The following is a 20,719-nucleotide window of genomic DNA, read 5'->3' as shown; positions in this document are numbered from 1 at the left end:
GTGAGCAGTGTTACCACAAGGTTGTATAGTTTACTGTAAGGTAAATGTGGGCAAAAAACCACAATATAGGACAAGTTTCTGTTCAATTGTGTTGCCATGTACATGTATATTAAGTCTGGCAATCTGTATGTGTGAGCACATGTACCTTTGGTGGTTCAGTGGTCATCTTGATGCTGGCCTGCAAGATAGTAATGGGGAATTCAGGGTGTGGTGAAGAGCTGAGCCAGAGTCTGAAGTTTGAGTGGGGCTCCTCCACTTGTAGCTGCTCCACCAGCTTGTCCAGGTCGGGCATCCATGACAGAGAGAGGTGGCAGTTGGCGAGGAATACCCAGTGACCTGTGAAGACAAAATAGTGGTTGAAATACGCCAATGTAACTTTTTAGCAGTATTTGTGTTTTCAGGCACTTTTGTGGTAACCCAAAGGAAAGAAAAAAATACACAAACAAATATAATTCAAGTGCTTGGCACACTATCAAGAACAAGAGACTTTTGAAACTAACACAAACAATTGTGTGAGCAAAAAATAACTGGAGTGCATAAACAAATTAAATTGGAGACAGAAGAGCGGGAACAAGGACAGAGCAATTTGTGTTGTACCATCTCTGACGCCCTCTTCAATCATGCTCTTGGCGATGGGGGCCTGTCCCTGGCCCAGAGAAAGAAAATGAAAATGCTTGCTCATGCCAGAGGACTCAGCCAGATTCAGCAGAGCTCCAGTTGGGTCGACCCCAGGAGACAGAACAAAGATGAGAGGAGTTTTGCTGGTGGATTCCTCCACAACCTGAGGAGAGGACGGGGAGAAAAGTCAGCAAAGAAGAAGAAAGAAAGTAAGAATGGATGAGCCAACACAGTGTTACACAGTTGACATCTCACAGTATCTTTGTGACAAGATTTTGAGAGATTCATGTTGTAAATTTGCCAAAATTCTCTCTTGAAACTAATTCCCAAGAACAAAAAAGCAATGGGGTAAACTGGAAAAGAGCTGACACTCACAGCCTTCATGTCGAGAACAGGCGGCTCCACAAAGCGAGTGCCAAGGCTGTTAACGATGAAGGAAGTGACGCAGAAAGAGACACGGTCCTGACGCAGAGAGCGCACTATCAGCATCTTCTGGAGATCATTACAGTTGTTCTCCCAATCACCTAGAAAAAAATACAGAGAAGAAGGGAAGAGCGAGATAATTCAGGGATGATGAAAAGCAAAGGAAACGAAAAGAGCTGTGAAAAAAGGATTTAACGAGGGGAACATCTGAAAGAAAATTAGGATCGAAGCATATTTCCAAAACACAGCCGAACTTTGTCATATCTAATTTCTCTAATTCCAAACATTAATAGATTCTCTGGCGTCAGAAATAGCAGAGAACACATACATTTAGTATCATAGGGGTTAAATATACTGCATACACACACAGCAGGACCCTATTAGTTAAATACAGAAAGCATTTTAAAATACTGATGCCTTTCTTTAACAAAAATAAAAACATGTCAGTGCACAGCAGCATGGAAAAGCTGCCTTTCTTTAACACCAACAAACTCAGGTTTCTGGAAGATTTAGCTTCAACTTTTCATCAATAAGAAATGATCAAAGCAAAACCTCCTCCAACGTATACAGACCAGGTAATGTGGCATTCTCTGGCTCTGCGCTGGTGAACCAAATGTTCCAGTCTCGGGGGTACTGTTCAAAAGACGTCATGATGCCGAGGAAGTTGGGCAGCTTATCCAGCTCTGTGATGTGGTCCCAGCTGGAGTCTGCAAGCCAACTGGAACAGGGGTTGTCCATCTGGTCCTCCTTATCAAGTACCTAACAACACACACAGCAGTTTATCATGAGTCAAGCTATCCTTCAATCAGCGGATCAATCCACAAGCTGTTTTCAGCAGCAAAAATAGAAAACATCCCGCGCAGTACTCATACAGTATGAGGCCAGTTTCTGGGATATTACAAAAATGAGCATAATAAACGTTATTATGAAAGCTTCCAAATGGCAGCAAGCTTGGGAAAATACATGATGAATGAAGGGGCTATCCTTGAGGGGAAGAACAACTTCTACATGGCTCAACATCAAATTGCAGAGTGGAATGTCTTTTGGGACAACATTTTTGTAGGGTTTGATTATGCAGAGTCGGATTAGGTAAAGACAGGATGTTATTGTGCGTGTGTTCTGTGTTTTCTTACGAGTCCTCCACGGAGGAAGAAGCTGTACTCATCCATGTTGAGTTTGCCAGCCACTTCCAGGATTTTGGAACACATCTGAAAGCTGAAGAGAAGCTTGTGGACCTCGAACAGACCACGGCATGCATAGCTGTAGGATAACACGATGAGTTTGTTAGGCACACTGAGTCACCGAGCGTCCACTGACACAGTAAGGGAATCTAATTGCTGTTACAGAAATGTATGAGCTGAACCAATAAGTTATGACATAAACGTCTTTGTCAAGGACACAATTGCTACAGATGTCTCAGAAGTTGCTTTGAGAAGTGCACCGAAGTCCAGTCAGAGTCAGTAGCTCTGCACATTTTCTTGAAAGTTTCCAGAGGGGCTGTATGTGAGTAAGCAAATGTCTGAATCCGTAGCTCAGTTTTCCAGAACTTTTACAGGCAGCCCCCTAGAAAAATGTCTGAGTGAGTCCGTGTGAGAATACAACAGGAAAATGTCAATTCACAGCAATCGAGTGGGTGTGTTGATGGCTTCTTCAACGTGTGACGGAGATAAAAGTGTAACAATACAAATATCTCAGGGTGGGAAAAAAAAAGGATTCATACATACAGAAGACAATGAGATTAAGGAGCTTTGTGATAAGGGCTGACGCTGGTGTCAGTGCACTATGAACAACAACATATGATCTCTGCAGCCCCTTGCATGAATGTCCCGGACAATTTCCATTCATTGTGAATCTGCAGCGTTCTTCACATGTGAAAAGCAAACTCTGCAATAAAACTCTTCTTCACTTCATAAATGTCTGGAAGGGCTCCAGCTCTTTTACACACAACATTTCAACATCTTATTCGTCCACTCTCTGTTCATACAAAAACATCAATTGACTGGAGTTCATCCCCACATATCAGCGTGTGGACAGAGATGATGTCGATGTGTCTTTGCTCACCTGTACACTGCATATGTGTGGTAGTCATTGAGGTTGCTGATCCTTTCCTCCAGCTTGTGGCTACGCTTACTCTTTTCTATGCTGAGGTTGAACAGGTTAATGTAGGCATCCAGCGAGAACTGGTACATGGGGTCAATACGGCCCATGTCATTGAGGACGAAGAAGAGGATGGAGGCTCGCTGGGCACATGGGCGGTAGGCCTGTAAAGACACAGTACTTTAGGGTATATAGACATACTCTGTGCTGACATAATGACGCACAAGGAAAACCACAGATATCTATTAGTTTTTTTTTTTAAGTTTATCAAAATAACCCACCCCCCCACCCCTTCATCCCTACAACTAACCTCTCTAGCAGAGTCAATTTTGATTTCAGTCTGTTCACTGCTCTCCAGCTGCTCGGAAACCTCAGTGGCGGTGACTTTGGACATCTGCAGGGTGTCCACCAGCTGCACATCATCCAGCAGGGAGCCAGTCGCCTCATTCAGCAACCTTGTCGAGGAAACACACACACACGCCAATACAAATGAATAAAAACTACACAGATAGATCCATAAATGAAAAAGAGACATAGAGAAAAAAAGTTTGCAAGCACAAAAGTGTAAGGGAGAAGTAGTGACACATGTAATGAAATAAATCAAAATCAGAAAAAAGTACTCGAAGGGTTAAACTCTTTCCTTCTTCAACATTTGGAATAAAAAGAAAACCATGTAACTGCTTTAAAAGACTAATCATGGACCTTTGTACAATGAAGATTAGCTGTTGAGATCAGCTCAGATTTTCTGTTACTAAACTGCTGCTAAGTCATTATTACAGTATATATATAGTACAGTACATTATTATTTTATATGAGTGGCCAAAAATCTAGCTGTGTTAATTAAGTTACCTGGTTCTGTGAAACAATCAGATCACTGTAGAAAGGTGTATGAAGTAGTTGTTGTGTTTACATTAAGTAACGTACATAACAAGTTCATATGCACGACTTGTCTCTGAAGTTTGTCTAAAGTTACTTGGTTAAAAGTAATGGTAGGTATGGTGTTATCCAATGGTCAAGTAATTGTTATTTATCAGTGCCCCTTTCCACTGGTCAAAAAAACTCACTGGGAGTGGATATAATCGTCTTTTACTCCCAGGTCAATACTTCTGCAGTAGATATGGGTTTTTATCGGCTCTGGCATCGGTCAACAGCGATGGAAACGTTACAGCCAGGTGAACGCACTAATTTGGCTACAAAGCGATGTGAGAAAGTGCCTCAGGTGTCGGTGCATTTGTGACGTTGAAAATGACGCACCGTGGAAAAAAAAAAAAAAAAAAGAAGCAAGCTCCTCGACTGGCAAGTGGAAAGGAGTCAATATTTTGATATTTCATATGAACTACATTTTGTCCACTCTGTGAAACCAATATCTCTAAAAAGGTGACATGTCATAAATAGCCAGCCAACCAACCTGAGGATCTCATCCTCCAGCTCCTGCAGTTTTCTCTTGCCAGAGGCGATGCTGATCACCAAAGAGTCCTTTTGTTCTTCAAGCTCTGGACGCTCCTTACGCACCACAATCCCCAATAGTTGGGCTTCCAGTCCCTGCATGTGAACACACACACATTAATAAAGATAGAAAATTATAGTAAGCGTCACATATGTACAAACACAAATGAGGACACACATGAAGGGAAGTACACAATATTGAACTACAGTCAAACCAAGCAAAAGGAATTCATCCAACCAGATACATGCACATACACACCTGCTCCTTGACAGCAAAGTTTACTATGGTGGTCTTTGTAGAAATCTCAGGCGTGTAATGGGGATTCGACAGCTTGGTGGTGATGTAGAAACGAAATTCTGGATTGTACTCCACCTCCTTATCGCCCAGCTTCAGCAGCAGCCTACCACCTGGTAAAAACACATAGATTCAGACAAACCCTTAAAATTTGCTGAAGGATTTCCTCAGAAATCTTTATCACTTGACATTTTGTTATGTGAATGCGTGCGACTCACCGAACCGAGTCAGGGACCTGTTGAGAATTGGGTTGAGAGATGGATCCAACTCCTCCTGCACATTCTGCAGCAGAACAGGGTACCCAAACTGGATGGCATTCTCCAGCACACGCAGGTAGTCCGGCATTTGAAAGTCTATTACTTTCAGACCCTGTAGATATGGACATAGAGGACAGAGTGAAATTCATCATATATACATTTTATTTAATAAGGTAGTCAGTATATTTAGAGCATCTTTATAGCAGAGTTTCCCTGTAATTACCTCTGTGGCGGCCCTCTGTAATCTAATTTGTCCTGTCATGTTTTACACATCTCATAATTATATAAAAGATGACTAACTTGCTTTACATTCCATAACTGTGTGCAGAACTGTGCACCACTGACTCTCCCACAACTTATTGGACAAAAAGATTTGCAATTTAACATTTCCATTCAGCATCAGTGGCAATAAATATGAAATAGAATATGAAATAGTGAATAATATTAACTGTAAACATATTTGTTAAATCTGACCTGTTCTCTGTTTTTGTGTCCTGTGCAGACACTTGAGTATGACATGATTGTTTAAGGAATTGAACTCTCTTCCAGTAAAGACCCAATACGTTTGGGAGAGTATCAGAATACATGTAAGATCTGCATAGACTCACTCTTTGCATCTCCATGTTCTTGATCCACTTCAGAGCCTGGCCTTGAGGGTCCACCATCAGTGGCCATCTTGAGAGAAAAGAAAGAAATGAACTTGTGTTTACAGTATCAAACATCTTTCATACAGTGAACACAATCAAATCCATCACCTTTCGATTTAGTGATCTCACTGGACTGCAGCTATTCTGTTAAAATTTTTTAAATAAAATATTCGCTCTTCATATACTGACCGGTTTCCACGGGTAACGATAACTCCATTCTCAGTAGAGAATACATCGGAGGGCAGACCCTGAATGTTCCAGTCCCTCACTGCTGTAGGTTTGGACAGAAAAACTCCAAAACTGAACCCTGGTGAGCACGGGATCTCTGCGTCCTTTACCTGAGCAGAGAGACATTGAAATGGGATATTTTATTTCTTGAGTTGCTAAACAGTAGATGAAGTACACGGTGTGTGTTTGTGTCTGTGGCTCACCTCCTTTATCCAGATGGTTAGCAGCTCATCTCTGTAGTTTGAAAGAAAGGGCCCCATGTAGGACAGGAAAGACGCTGCTAGCAAACAGTCTCCTACAAGATACCCCATGCTCTCTTCAAGACCCTGTAGCATACACATATACAGGTTACTAAGGTAACATACGTCCAAGTGTGTTATTTATACTGATTGTTTTTTTTTAATCCCCCCAAACATGTGTGCGTGTGTGTGTGGCCTACAGCGACTCTCTCCTCCCAGCGGACCCTTTCTCCTGCAAGTCCTGTCACCAGTTTATCGGCTCGGTCCAGTTTCACCTCCATTTCATCTGATTTCTTCCTCAGACTCTCCTTCGTGGCCAGCTTCTCACCGTGCTGCTTCTTCAGCTCCTCTAGCTTTTCCGCCACCTGCACACACACACAATTAAATTGGTCCAGTTGTGCATAAACGACTAATGGTTAAACTTCTTTAAGGATTACTGCTAGAGGCACTGAGCTCCATACCTCTCGTAGTTTGTTCTGGGCCTCTGCCAGCGCAGCCTGTTTCTCAGCAAGCTCGGCAGTGGCAGTAGTCAGCAGTGCACGCTTCGGCTCCACTACCCTGAAGATACACCCATACATCTGGAGGAATAGTGCACACATCCATGGATTTAGTTTTGCATCCTAAACGACTTTTCTTATGCTCATTCAACAGAGGAGTCACATTATTACCACCGCCGTAATGTTTTAATCTGTGTCTGGTATTTAGCAGGATTACACATGAAGTGCTGGCGGATTACCATGAAATTTAATGGAACGATGTGGAGTGGGAATATGTGTGTGTGTGTTTGTGTGTGTGTGTGGCTATGACCCCCTTACCTGCATTGCTCTCACCCACATGCAGAGGGACTTGGCAGCTAGTGACACTTTGCCAATGATCTCTGGCTTGAAGTCGGGGTGATTGCAGTGTTGACCGGTCTTCTTCAGCACACGGTCCGATATATTATCCTTGTCAAAGTTAATCAACGTTTTGATGAAGCTGGACTCACCTGCCAGAAACATTTTACGGTCAGAAAAACGTAAAAAACACATTTGTTTTGTCCAAGTCGGGTTTCACTCTGGTGTTCATTTTTGGAGTACTTCAGTTTCCCAGTGACTCAGATTCTTTGACAGACTCTGAAATCTGTATTGTTGCTTTCTCTTACCCAGCTGTCTCTTGGCCTCTGCCCAGGTGGGCTCCTTTCCCAGGAGGGTCATGACGGCCTGCATCACCTTCTCCACCAACGCTGGGGGGCAGCCATATGACTTGATCTCTGTCATGTCCTTTTTATTCAGGGACCCCAGAGCCTGTGTGAAAAAAGAGGATGAATAAGAGGATGTATGGATGTGAGAAGGCGAGGTAAGCTGCTCTCTGGGTCAGGTTTAAATTTAACAGACAGAAAGCCTGTAATCAAATGGACCAGTCAAGTGCTAGTTATGGATTATTACTCAATAAATATAAATCAAAACCCCAACAAAGTATCAGAAGATGGAAGGACTCTCTGTCGTCTAAACATAAAGGCCAAAAAAAGCCCCAAAAATACAATAAAATACAAAAAACAGTCAACAAGACACTGATGTACCTTCATAGCTTCTTCCAGCGCAGGCAGGGCCTCGTCCAGGTCTTTCTGAGCATTCTGAGCCATCGCTTTACACTGCAACTCCTCAGCCGCAATTTTCTCACTGTTGGCGCTCACCACCTTAACACAAACACACATGAAAATGAAACCACCCCTTCAAATATAAACCATGGGGATATTAACCATATGAATACTTTGGTGAAACTATTAAGTTTACCTTCTTCTGCTTGTCAGCCTCTATCTTCTGCTGCACGATGACGGACAGGTAAGCGTCACACTGCGTCTGGAACTCTGCCACCTGCTTCTTGGCCTCCTCGAGGTCCACCGACATGGCCTCCACCTTCTCCCGGGTGTCACTGATCTTGAAGAGGCCGTTACGCAGCTTGCTCACCTGCTCCCCCAGGTCACGGCGTTTCTCTGCCAACAGCCTGGACGCACAAACACACACAAAATTACATGCACGATCAGATGACTGACAAGGTGACTGTGACCGACAGATGACTATAAAGTGACAAAATCCCACACTACAGTGAACCAGATTAATGTATTGCTCCTAGCTGTATTCTGATGAATACAGTGTAACACCCAAAGAACCCCAAGCACCTGTACCTACACTCACACTCAGAGCCTACAACAGGGCCAACATGGTGTTTTATTTAACCATCTATACCACCCAGAAAAACACAAATGAAGAGAGTTGAAAAGAAGAACGAGTGTAAGGAGGAAGTTAGAAGGTGTCTACTTTTTGTATCCAGTCACCAGCTCCAGGTAGTTGGTGGGTGTCACGTAATTATGTCGTCTCAGCTCCAGCTTCATCTTTTGGGAGACCTGTGCCACCGACTGGTGTGTGGTCACGAAGATACCAGCAACCTTTGTCTGCATCTGCAAAATCACACAGCGACAACAGCATTCAAATAGTCGCAAGCCAAATTATTTACTGCTTCGTCTATGATTATCAGCCTTGGCCGAGGCAAATGCTTTCTGAGGGCCCTTCTAGTTCTGTAAATGCAATTTGTGGTAATGCTTAATAGGTCTTCAGGAATTGATCACATGTGTGACCGTGCCCTGAACCTGCACTCCATCTGTGAGCTGTGCTATGCTGCTTTAAAATACAGTTGGTGTTCACATTTGTGTCAGTTGTTATGTAAAATGTTCTAAAATCAAAACTACAATTCAGAATGTAGTGTTGCTGTTCTGCATCTATGATGTACTATAAACTTTCTCTAAGCATTCTCAACTCTAACTAACTTTAGAAGACCCTGCTCTCCCTTCTATCTCTCTGACTTACAGGCCGACACCACAGTCACACACAGCTATCCTTAAGAATGATTTGAGACTATATTCATGTGTGAGATTGCATGAGGATGTATGATGGACACCAAGCATGTGAAATCAAGTGCCCGCATGTAGAATGTATGTTTATGCGTATGTGTGTGCATGCCTCACCTCTTCCATGGATCCAAGCTCCAGTCTGTCTAATTCCCTCTGAGCTACCTCCAGCAGAGCGTCTTTGGGCCACTCCCAGAACCAGTCAATGGTAGTGCAGTTGACGAGCGCTGGGTACTGGAGAATGCGGTTTCTGTTGGCAAACAGTAATTCTTGACTTTGAATAACATATAATTTGTTAGCTTAATGATAACCATTACAGCCCTGTGGACACAGGGTCAGTGAACGAGTGCAGGTACATTTGGCAGAACACTGAAGAGAATAATGAAGCCATCATGAACCCTGGAAATACTACAAAGTCACTCCCACTAATGCAGGTTTTTTGCCTCTTTTTTTCAGATGGATGTGAATATCACTGGCTGACACAAAAGCTCTTTACACACTAATTTCCACAGTAGGATAATTCTCCAGACCTACAGTGTGAGTCTGTGAGTTCAGCACCAGGGCTCCCTGAGCTTTGGCAATGAGATATGAATCCTGCTAGTAGCTCGTGGTCAGAGGGCCAGGACGCACAGAGAATGGAGACTAGCTCTGGGTAATGCTTCCTGCAAGGACACTGAGCAGAGTTAGCAGCTTTTTATGTGACCACTACCCGGTGCCACTGATTACAACCAGACCATCAGTGCTTGAGAGGGAAGACATGATTTTGTGAAACAAAATGTGTGTGTGACGAGGAATACAGAGAATGAAAAGCAGAAAATGTGAGTCCATCTGTGAGCGTACTATGTCTGTATGTGTGCAGACAGCTGGCCCAGAATTTTCCAAGTCCCAAGTGTGAGTCAGCAATTAAAAATGTTTCAGTGTTAAACAGTAACCCTATGGAGGTCCCCATCCATCCATCCATTATCTATACTGCTTATCCTTTGTGTGTCATAAGGGGATCAGAGTCAATCTCAGCTGACATCAACCACTAGTTGATTTAAAATCGTTCTTATTTTATCAATTCTTTATATGACAATTTCACAGCAAAATTATTCTAAGATTGTTTGTTAGATGATACAAAGAAGCTATGGGTCCCTTCAATCAGCCTGTGCTGCAACACAAATATTAGATAACAGTAGAAGTCTCGCTATAGATATAGAACTGGACATTAGACATTATACTAGCACTACTGTGAGGCGAGTATTTAACTTTGAAAAAAATTAATTAAAATGTAAAAATGATTCACAATGTGCTAATTTCCATGACCTTGTGCATTGAAAACCAGAGCAACCAGAAGGAGAGGAGAGAAAAGAGGAGAAGGACATTATGAAAAAGGAGGTATTGCATGACAGTGTTGCACGTAAGGGTATCAGAATTTACCTGAAGGGCTCTCCCACTGGACTCATACAGAGCACGATGTGAAGGTTGTTCCTGACTCGCTCTATCAGGTATCTGAACAAGGAGTCAGGAGTCTCCACCACCTTGTCTTGCCTGGCAGACTCTGACAGAGCATTGCACACCTAAAGGCAAAGTTACATGTTATGAGGAGTGGAATAAGGTTTCAACTGACTTGTGATGTGATTGTATAAAAACTCCAAGGATCAATAGAAGCACATTATCTCATAGTAGATGAGTTTGGACGCTGTATGTTACTTTCTAAAACTACTTTCAGACATACACAAAATGACATATTCGTGAAATGTTCATGTGGGGCTGAATGTGAGAATGTAAATGTTAGTGTCAGTTGTATTCGGACAATTTGTGGAAAAATGTCAGAGTGAGCCTGTGTGAGACTACAGCAGTACAATGTCACACATGATGAATGCAGGGGTGAGAAAAAAACAACAAGACAAATATCTCAGGATAAATAAAAGGATAAAATGTCCACATGAGGAAGATGCCGACAAAGATGTCATCTTGGAAATACAACGAGAAAGCTTTTGGCGATATGGGCCGACGCTGATTTCAGAAGCAGACTTTAAACGTCATGTCCTGCCTTCTAAATAACTAACCCAGACACTACCCATCACCTGAATGTTTGGGAGATTTTCCTGTTCTTGTGAACGGGTCTGACTCTGACAATCTCCTGCTGCATTCTTCACATGTGAGTTAATGTCTGAAAACGGCTTATGTCAGCCTCTGCGGTCAGACAAATCGGATTTAATTCAAACCACCCAGTTGTTCCCTATTGGCTTCATGAGATAAATAAAACAATACAGTCAATACAGACCTCAACAAACTCATCCTGCTTGTAGAGGTTAGGCACCTCTCCTGAGCTCAGGATGTTGTTGATGTCTTCTAGGAATGATTCATCTACGAGCTGGGTGTCATTGAACAGGAAGAGAGTGGGTTTGTTGTCCACACCAGTCAGACGATACAGCTTCTTGATGTCTGAACACAAGGACAGACAAAAAAAGGTAATGTGTCAAAAAAAAGTGTGAGTCAATGCTCGTTTTAATCATTCTTAGTTTTGAGCTTTCCTTGTTCCTCAAACTCTATGAAGGTGCGGGTCGTGTGCTTGATCTCACCTTCTCTGAATTCCTGTCTGCGGTACTGCTTGGTGACTTCCACCTGGAATACCTGGTACTCACAGATGGATGCGGCCATCTTTGACAGGCTCTGCCGACCAGAGCCCCCAACTCCGACCAGCAGCATGTTGCCCCTGAGCTGACTGATCACACGTACTATACGGGTTACTGTGGAAACACAAAAATATTACAAATGTAATGTCACAAATTCAATCTCAAATCTTTTTTTTACAGTATTGTAATAATTATCATCTGATGGGTCTTACAACTGGCAAGGATTTTATACAAATATTCTCATGTTTGTCCTCATATCAGCTCGATAAATTGCTTATCTATAGATATTTTATGGATCTCTCCAGATTTTTTTCTCCAGTGTATTTTCAAACTATCTTAGTGTGCAATCTGTTCTAACATTGGTAAAACGTTGATCGATGATTATAATTGAACTTTATACAAATAGAGGTAGAAAGTACAACAAAGGGATGAGCATTATCTGGTTACAGGTACATATGTGTAAATTATATTTAGTGTTTCTTTTCAAGTGACATCGGCAGGGGCATATGTGTATAATGGGGATGTTCAAATATGTGAATAATTGTTCAAATAAAAGGGATCCCTGCTTTCATGTACAAAACAACTAAACACACAACCGAGTGTCATTCTATGTTGTTTCTATAGTAATGTACGGCTTTTGATTTGCTTTGGCGTGTGGTAAAGTGGCACATTGACAGCAGAGTGTAGAGAGTGTGGCCTGGTACTGAGAGGCCTTCGCTCTTTCAGCTACAGGGCAGCTTTTAGCTGAACCCCATGCGGTGTTTTTCAAAGTAGGTTCAAACTGGGCCTGAATCATAAAAACTGAACATCAGTGAACACAGCAAAGAGCCGTCCGAGTGCAGCACATGAGGAGCTCTTATATTGATTGTGGTAATGTACTGGATTGACTGGACAGAATGTGATGAGTGGGCACTGTGGGTTGAACCATCAAGGGAATTTTATGCACTGTATATTGTCCATTTAAAAATATGTGGGTGTTTTGTACTGAGACGCACTATGTTCAATGGCGTCTCGGAAAAGCACCAAGCTCATGGGCACTACGCCAGGTGTCAGGTTGTAGTCTTCCAGCTTGATTTCCATGAACTTCTTGATACCCTTCATGTCCAGCAGGTCCTCATACACGTGAGACTCAGTCAGGAAGTCACCTGACACACATACACACACAGTAAGTAATCAGTTGCATAATGATTGACACAGTTTTTTTTACACACTTTACACTCAGCAATGTCCCTGTGAGACTGATATTACTTTCTTCATGTACAGGACCTGTGTGAGTAAGTGTGTGTGTGTGTGTGTGTGTGTGTGTGTGTGTGTGTGTGTGTGTGTGTGTGTGTGTGTGTGTGTGTGCAGTAATGACTGTACCGAATATTGGTGGTTGTTTGTTGGGGCATATGCTGTGGAAGGTGAGGTCAAAGTTTGAACCAAGTTTCTCTCCGATCAAAGCAACAAAAGCCTCCATGTCACTGTGATCTACCAGCCGGTCTGAGAAAACCCTGAAATCAGCATCAGAGCATTATACTATATTATTTTATACTATACTATACAACTAGTATACAGTCTATACACAACAAAAGCATCCATATGGACAAAACTAAAATAGAACAAAGTAGAAAACACTCTGGACTTCAGATAAGGGAAAATAAAACACCATGACACAGTTAATATCAGGTCAGACGGATGGTAAATATGACATATGAGTACGAAAAGGTTTAAATATCTGGTGAAAAGTATGTCTTTGGTTACCTGAAGCACTCGTGGATCCAAAGTCTAGTGATGTTGGTTTTGGTATCATGAAAGTCCGGGTGAGCTCTCAGCAGACCCTGAAACACCTAGTAGGGGTGGAACAGGAGGAAAAAGATTTCAAATAGCATCTTAATTTGGACATAACTGAAGTATTTTGAATTTTCAGAGATGTTTACATAACCTCAAGCCATTGTTACCTAAATTACATAACTAAACAGGTTACATGGAACTTAACATGAAGTTAATTTCAAGAAAATGTATCACCATAGCAAATTATATTGGGTATCCTGAAATGTGACGCTAAATGTTTTCTTTAGCCCTTTTTTTAAAACCAACTCCTGATGCATTTTCTTAAAAAACGTGTTATTTTAGGTGGTGTAAGTACACTGTGTGTTGTTGGACACTAAATCTAATCCAGCTACAGTATATGTCTTGTTGTGTACCTTGGATATATCCCTGAGGTTGAAGAGGTAGTGTGTCTTGGCAGGAGTGGGAAGAAATTGCTCTGTAACAGCCTGATACAGTTCTATGGTGGCCTGAGTAAGAGTCTCTCCAATGGGCTTCAACTCCTCCTTAAAGCCCTGGAGTTTCTGGTTGATCATGGTGCTATAGATCCGCCTGATCTGCGACTCCTGCATGGAGAGATGGACATGTTAATGATGAAGCCATGCCAATAAGATACCAACATTTCAAAGCTTTAGCGATCAAGGGAAAGAATGCCAGAGTGGGAATATTTCTAAAGCGTGCAACAATTCCAATTCAGGTTGTCCACTTCACACACTCAGGAGGCAAGGCAACTCTAGTGTCAAGTGTTTACGACATGGCTCCAATGTTTCAGAAGCAAATTATGTGTCGAAGAAGTAGGGTGGAGAGGAGGAGAATGGAGAGAGGGATAAAAGAAATTAATTCTGAAGAACAGGGCTGAACTAACAGGCAGATGTAAGATGGAGCAGGAGAGGCTGTAAGGGGCACAACAACAAAGATGAAACGCTGCAACATAATCAAAAAAGAGACATGGAGAGATCTTGAGATGGACTGGATCAAGCTAGGGAAGCACAAAATGCCAAATGACAAAGAAACAACGAAAAAATGAGAACAAAGAGAGGACACAGATGGGAAGTGGAAAATTATCAGGAGGAAACATCTGCATGCAACCTTTCAGTCAATCATAATCTCCTGGGTGTGTTATCATTATCATCACAGCTATTATCATTTTTAGAGGGACGTCTGTAAAGTGAGACAAAAAGCAGTCGTCAAATGATGAAGGATAAAAAAACAGCCAGGAAGATTATCTTAAATACACAGGCGGATGGAAGAAACACAAAAAATGAAAAACAGAAGCTGTGGCTCATTTAGCAACACTACACAAAACTACACTATTTGTAATCTTGTATATGTATCTAAATCTTTAATATACTTCAGTGTCTTTTTATATCAATATAATTTAATGGTATGGGAGAAATGTCAGACAGGACAACACAGAAGAGAGAAGAAACATCACTTACATTGGGAAAGGTCATATTGATGAGGTTAAATCGACTCTGTAAGCGGCCAGAGATGTGAGTCCTCCCTCCACCAGGGGGCCCCATGGACGCCAGCAAGACCATGTCCTGACAAAGAGGGGTGTTAGGATTAGGGGCGATTCTATCTTTATCTAACAGTAGAATCCTCATTCCCACCCTGATTTGAACACCCTTTCTCACCTTGACGAACTTCTGGCTCTGTTTCTGGCGGTCATACCAAAAGCCGTAGTCGATCCAATGGCGCAGCAGCTCTAGCGGTGGCTGGGAGCCGAAAAGGTCATTGGCTGGCATGTTGAGGTCATCCAGGAGACAAAGCAGGCGCTTCCCACCTGCTGGCATATACACGCCTTTGGTTCTCTTCTCTATTCTGCTCTCCACTATGGCTTGGATGTTATCAGAGGTGGTCTGGAGAAAACAGAGAAAACAGAGAAAAACAAGGAAAACGTTGTTTTTCAATGTGAACCTTACAAGTGTTTTTTCCGATGAAGAACCCTCTGAAACATCATTAAGTTCAATGTGTAGAATTTAGCGACATCTAGTGGTGAAGTTGTATGTTGCAGCTGCATGCCCCTCACTTCACCCTCCGAACATGATAGAGAATCTGTGGGAGGTATTCAGTTTGTCCAGTTTGGACTACTGGAAAAAACATGGCAGCCTCCTTAGAGAGGACCCTCTCCCGATGTGAATATAAATTATTTGAATATAAAGGGCCATTCTATGGTAAAGAAAACAATAATTCCTACACTTTAGTTGAAACACACTAGTGAAAACATCACTAGGGTTATTTTATATTCAATTTCTGTTAATAGATCCCTTTTACCTAAATCTTACACACTGGAACTTTTGGCATCAGCCTAAATGATCTTTCTTTCCAACAATGTTTTCATTTTTGAAAGCAAACACAGACCAACCTGTGAAGACATGTTGACAGTGAGGGCAGCCCACTTGTTGTCCAAGCTCTCCAAGACACTCTGGGCCACTGACGTTTTACCTGTGCCCACCGGCCCAGTGAGTAGCACTGGGTACTGAGCCAACACCAGAGCCTTAACCAGGAAATTGTAGCGCAGAGTGTCCACTGTAGGAACCAGGATCTTATAGAATGGATCACTGCAGGAGAGGGCAAAGGGAAAGATACAGATATATTGCAGATGTTACGAGGGTCATATCATCTAGTAATTAGGTAATTCAGGGGATAACACATACACATACAGTTTATATGTGTACAGCAGCTACTTTTAGGTAAAAAAGGTTTCCTACCTGACATTGTAGCGGCAGCCCTTCGGCAGCTTCCCTTCAAAGGGAGCCCAGGTTTTGTTCTTGGTGTCCACGAAAAATTCATAAACTGTGTCCTGAAAGAGTTTACAAAAAAAGATTCAGAGAACGTTGGTGTCTGAGACAGAGTCAGTCAGAATTCTAAACTCCCAACATGTGTAAAAAACATTATTGCTGGACAGAGGACCTTGATGGGGAAGTTGCCCTCCATCTCTCGAAGGAAGATGTCCATCTTCTTGCGTCCATCTTCGTCAACAGAGGCGCATACGGACCAGGTGAGGCTGAAGATGAACCAAAGCTCCACCATCCTACCCAAGTCCTCTGTGTCTGAAGTATTCACCTGGAGAGAAGGACATTTATTTGCTATTGTAATGTGGTGGAGGTTTGTAGCTCTTGGCTTTATTTTAATCACAAAAGACAGTTACACCAGAAAACAAACATGTTACCCCGTTGCTGGGTGTGGCCAGAGAGTCATAGAGGCGACAGAAAGAGGTAACTGCATTCAGCTCAGTGATCGGGATCAGCTCCTTACAGTTACACTTCTTAAAGTTCAGTGTGCTCTCCATATATTTATCAAACAGACTCTTCAAATGCTCGACTTCAGCCTGCGGAGACATGGAGCAATGGAGGAGAATGAGTAACAGCAAATGGCTTTTATTGATGAAGGTTTTCTTTTTTGCCTCTCTTAAATGTGCTCTTTAACAAAAAGATCAGGAAGTTAAAGGTATAGATGCAAAGAAATACACTTGCATGAGAAGAAACTTGCATAAAACTTTGTTTGCGCCAGCACAGCACCTGCAGCAAAACAAAGCCAAAAGAGTAACTTGTGACTAAGTGCATTGTACCTTGTGTCGCTTGTCCAGCCAGGACTGAACAAAAGGCTTCCAGCCCAGATCAGTGTAATCATTGTAGACCATCCCACAGCGAGACACTGTAGCTGGAGATGCCATCTCCAGATTCTCCACCTCAAACAGCAGAGACACCTGAGACAAAAGAATTCACAAATGTTAATGATTGACTACATCTTATAAGATTTCGTTGAGTTATGTCTTTATATATTTGGGCGGGAGCTTATTTCGCAGTTTTTGAAATACTCCTGCCTCTCCCACACACCTGTTTCACCAAAAGCATTTTTTTATTAAATACATTTTGGACCATCAACAATAATGTATAACACCATATCATTGTTATAGTAAAAGGTACATTTCATTGCCATGATATTTTCAAGTCAATAAACTTAAATCCATGATTCAAGCACATTAGTTATTGTCAGTAAGTGCAGGTAGGACATTCGAGTTCCTCAGCTCCTTAGTTTGTGAAGTAAATTATATTTACAGCTCCTTCCCCCTCTTTTATCAAGTAAAGCTCACAAACACAGTGATGATTTCAAGGCTAACACTTTGTTCCAGGTCTTGCACGAGCCAGAATCTCATCTCAATGAATCAAGCCGACTAAGTGTTGGCTCTCTCTCTCTTGTTGTGAGCCATTAATCCGACCCTGTCTTGGTGCTTTTGCTTAGATTTAAGAGACAGAAACCAAAACAGCCCTGTGGGTTTCATTTGTAAATGTTTAGCTTCTGCCCAGAACAAATTTTACACAACACATTCAGTTTGGCAGACTACTCCCCGTTTGGATCTTGGCAATATCTCGATGTGTGTTGTTTTAAAATATATGAATTCCACCATAATACCAAGCACAATGTGCACATGTTCCTACAGTAAAAAAGCTTTTTCATCGACATGTTCCCATGAAGCCTTTGGAAAAACATATGTAAACAATCTAATGAATGATGTTTGGATGCCATTTAGGTCCCATTGATACACATGCTCGACCAATCACAAGTCAGTCTTAGCTGTCAATCATGAAGTTTGATGGAAACCAAAATTTATGTGACTTTTGAGTTTTGACTAACGAGGAAGAGGCAGGTTTATGTCCTGTACTGGTGCTTTAGCTTTAACTTTCGGAGATTGGTCATGTCATCAATTTTTATATACAGTCTATGGTGTTGTCATACTGCAATGAGTTACTGGGACACCAGAATTGAGCACAGCAACTGTCAATGTCACACCAGAGCTTTTCCTACTTTAAAAAGATCAGTGAAAACATCAGTCACGTTTTGACTTCTGTCCTCACCTGTTCAGGCATGGAGATTCTCTCTCCATTGATGAGTGTGAGCACCTTGTTGTCATCCATAACAGAGTTCATACTCTCTATCCACAGCGTGTCGACAGGCCCGTCAAACACAATCCACTTCTCATCTGATTTCTCATCTAAAGCATGAAGAAGAGACAGTGTTCAGAAAGTGTTTTTTGATTACAATTTTAAAACAATAGGATTAACTTGTTTGTGGAATGCTTAACAGTTTACCTTCCCATTTAAATGTTACAGAAAAAAAAACTTTCAACCTTTAGGTTTTTGGTTATACTAATTTAGTATACTCCAAAAAAACCTGGGTCAAAACTAAAAGAGTTTGTGTGCTCTGTGTTTTTTGTGTGTAAAAAAAATCTAACAGCTTTACTACAACAGCCTGACAAGGAAAAAAAAGCTTATCCCAGCATTCATCCTGGACTCAGAGGAGGGTTACTATGACGTCAAAAAGATGGGTGTGGTGCCAAGTGTCATTTGGAACTGTTTCAGTAAGCCTGAGGTAAGATGGATGAGGAGAGGTTGCCTGCACTCCATATCAACAGCTCTCCAGAGCAGCAGACAAAGAAAATGTGTTGACAAAGCAGCTTAAGATACACTTTAAAGTAACAGAGCACAGGCTGCAGTCAAAGCAAAGTTAGCTGCCAAAGCTTTGATCTATGAGATAACATAAATTATTAAGAATCAACAGTCCTTACTGTGTGTTCACTTACAGTGCATGCAGTGTTTAGTGTTTTAGTGTCAGTACCTGCACACGCTGATCTCATGAGAGAAGACATCACTCCATCAGTCCACTCATTGGTGGAGAGGTCATTTTCTCCATATAGTTCTCCCAGACTCATCGCCTTTGGGTTCAGAGGATAATTCTGTTGTGTGCAAGGGTTGAGGCGTGAAAGAGAACATAATGAAACAAACATGAGAGATGAAACTTAGTGTGTATTAATGTCAAATGAAAATTTCCAAGGCTGAAAAAGTATGATAACACATTAGCTTTTTGCTGAACCTTATGGTTAATAAATGATCAGAACAGAACAAGCACATGAATCAATTTTCATTGGTCAACTTTGCTTCCAGCTTTTTCCAATGAAGCTAAGGTAAGAGAGAAAGGACATCCATCTTCGTGTGTGTGTGTGTGTGTCTGTGTGTGTGTGTGTGTGTGTGTATTTCAGTACACATACAGTATAGTGGTGTTTGCATGAACATGTGGGTATATATAAATCAACATTAACTCTTAATTGAGGTACCTGGAATACACCCGTCAAACTGAGACTATGTACAACCAGTAAATTATATTGAATTATTTTAATTTACACCCACCTGGACCAGCTGAAAGCCAGGCACTCCCTCTCGGTGCAGGGTCGTGAGCGCCCTCTGTAGGGTCCTCCAGGTAACAGTCTTAGCGCTGCCTGTTTTTCCCACCAGCATGGTAGAGTGTCGGGAGTTTTTGGTCTCATAAAGTTGAATGACTTTGGTCATGGTGAAAGGAGTCACCTGGAAATTGCTGTGACGAAGCTCTGCCTCTATGGCCTCCTTCAACTGCAACAAAACGACAGGCACTCAGTGATGGTGTATTTATGATGTACTGACTAGGATGTACCTGGGTCATGCCAAGTTGAATATATACAGTGTCTTAAACATTTGCGATGTTGATATGACTCTTAATCCTTTATGCAATACCACCATAGAGGCAACTCATTCATTTATTGTCGTGACTGATTAATTCCGCAGCTATGGATGATCTGACCCCCACAGATATGTTTTTTTTTCATTTGTCTTTTCGTCTCCTCATGCTGCTTCTGTGCACATATCTGTGCTCTCAGATTCAGATTTCCCCTACACACAGATCTCTGATCTAAGCATCATCTAAACATCATCATTATGTCATGACTAGACAGAAACTACTAAGGCGGTTTAAATCAACAGAGGAACTATGGTAAGTTCTCCAACATGCTTGGAATAACCTACATGACAAGAATTGTAAGTTGAAAACCTGTGTGCAAGCATATGTGGAGAACTGGTGCTGTTTTAAATGCATTAGTGGGTCTCAGCAAATTTCATTTCGGCTATTTTTATGTTTGCTGCACTTGTGTGAAGTAACTCAAAAACTATTCGATGCATTATTTTTGGAATATCTATATTTCCTGAGCTACCAGATGTTGACTATAGTGCTAAAATGAGCATTAAGACAGATTGGTGGAAGACAGACAGTGAGCCAGACAAAAAATAGGAAGACTTGAACCTTACAGCAGCAAGAAGCTGCAGTGACAGCATCGACGTCGAA

General features: G+C 41.8%; 1 protein-coding gene across 1 annotated transcript in view; it reads right to left on the bottom strand.

Moving 5' to 3' along the window:
- dnah2 (dynein, axonemal, heavy chain 2) overlaps window positions 1–20,719 on the bottom strand; it is a 53,983-nt gene that overhangs the window by 9,451 nt on the left and 23,813 nt on the right. The window contains exons 42-79 of the mRNA XM_069519222.1: window positions 19,756–19,974; window positions 19,187–19,304; window positions 18,427–18,563; window positions 17,139–17,276; window positions 16,740–16,898; window positions 16,481–16,633; window positions 16,279–16,370; window positions 15,933–16,128; window positions 15,202–15,426; window positions 15,004–15,108; window positions 13,942–14,130; window positions 13,499–13,584; window positions 13,118–13,248; window positions 12,751–12,900; window positions 11,702–11,869; window positions 11,404–11,564; window positions 10,554–10,693; window positions 9,252–9,384; window positions 8,548–8,687; window positions 8,023–8,233; window positions 7,809–7,925; window positions 7,392–7,533; window positions 7,066–7,235; window positions 6,712–6,828; window positions 6,451–6,615; window positions 6,215–6,337; window positions 5,973–6,121; window positions 5,745–5,811; window positions 5,098–5,248; window positions 4,844–4,992; window positions 4,547–4,680; window positions 3,449–3,593; window positions 3,103–3,302; window positions 2,175–2,301; window positions 1,614–1,800; window positions 994–1,142; window positions 598–781; window positions 146–336 (exon numbers count right to left, since the gene is read on the bottom strand). Coding sequence (XP_069375323.1) covers window positions 146–336; window positions 598–781; window positions 994–1,142; window positions 1,614–1,800; window positions 2,175–2,301; window positions 3,103–3,302; window positions 3,449–3,593; window positions 4,547–4,680; window positions 4,844–4,992; window positions 5,098–5,248; window positions 5,745–5,811; window positions 5,973–6,121; window positions 6,215–6,337; window positions 6,451–6,615; window positions 6,712–6,828; window positions 7,066–7,235; window positions 7,392–7,533; window positions 7,809–7,925; window positions 8,023–8,233; window positions 8,548–8,687; window positions 9,252–9,384; window positions 10,554–10,693; window positions 11,404–11,564; window positions 11,702–11,869; window positions 12,751–12,900; window positions 13,118–13,248; window positions 13,499–13,584; window positions 13,942–14,130; window positions 15,004–15,108; window positions 15,202–15,426; window positions 15,933–16,128; window positions 16,279–16,370; window positions 16,481–16,633; window positions 16,740–16,898; window positions 17,139–17,276; window positions 18,427–18,563; window positions 19,187–19,304; window positions 19,756–19,974 — 5,718 coding nt within the window. The remainder of the gene's footprint in view (window positions 1–145; window positions 337–597; window positions 782–993; window positions 1,143–1,613; window positions 1,801–2,174; window positions 2,302–3,102; window positions 3,303–3,448; window positions 3,594–4,546; window positions 4,681–4,843; window positions 4,993–5,097; window positions 5,249–5,744; window positions 5,812–5,972; window positions 6,122–6,214; window positions 6,338–6,450; window positions 6,616–6,711; window positions 6,829–7,065; window positions 7,236–7,391; window positions 7,534–7,808; window positions 7,926–8,022; window positions 8,234–8,547; window positions 8,688–9,251; window positions 9,385–10,553; window positions 10,694–11,403; window positions 11,565–11,701; window positions 11,870–12,750; window positions 12,901–13,117; window positions 13,249–13,498; window positions 13,585–13,941; window positions 14,131–15,003; window positions 15,109–15,201; window positions 15,427–15,932; window positions 16,129–16,278; window positions 16,371–16,480; window positions 16,634–16,739; window positions 16,899–17,138; window positions 17,277–18,426; window positions 18,564–19,186; window positions 19,305–19,755; window positions 19,975–20,719) is intronic.

Source organism: Paralichthys olivaceus, chromosome 22 (genome assembly GCF_024713975.1).
Source record: "Paralichthys olivaceus isolate ysfri-2021 chromosome 22, ASM2471397v2, whole genome shotgun sequence".
Lineage (NCBI taxonomy): Eukaryota > Metazoa > Chordata > Actinopteri > Pleuronectiformes > Paralichthyidae > Paralichthys > Paralichthys olivaceus.
Note: the sequence above shows the minus strand (reverse complement) of the source record. Positions and strands in the feature narration are given on the sequence as shown.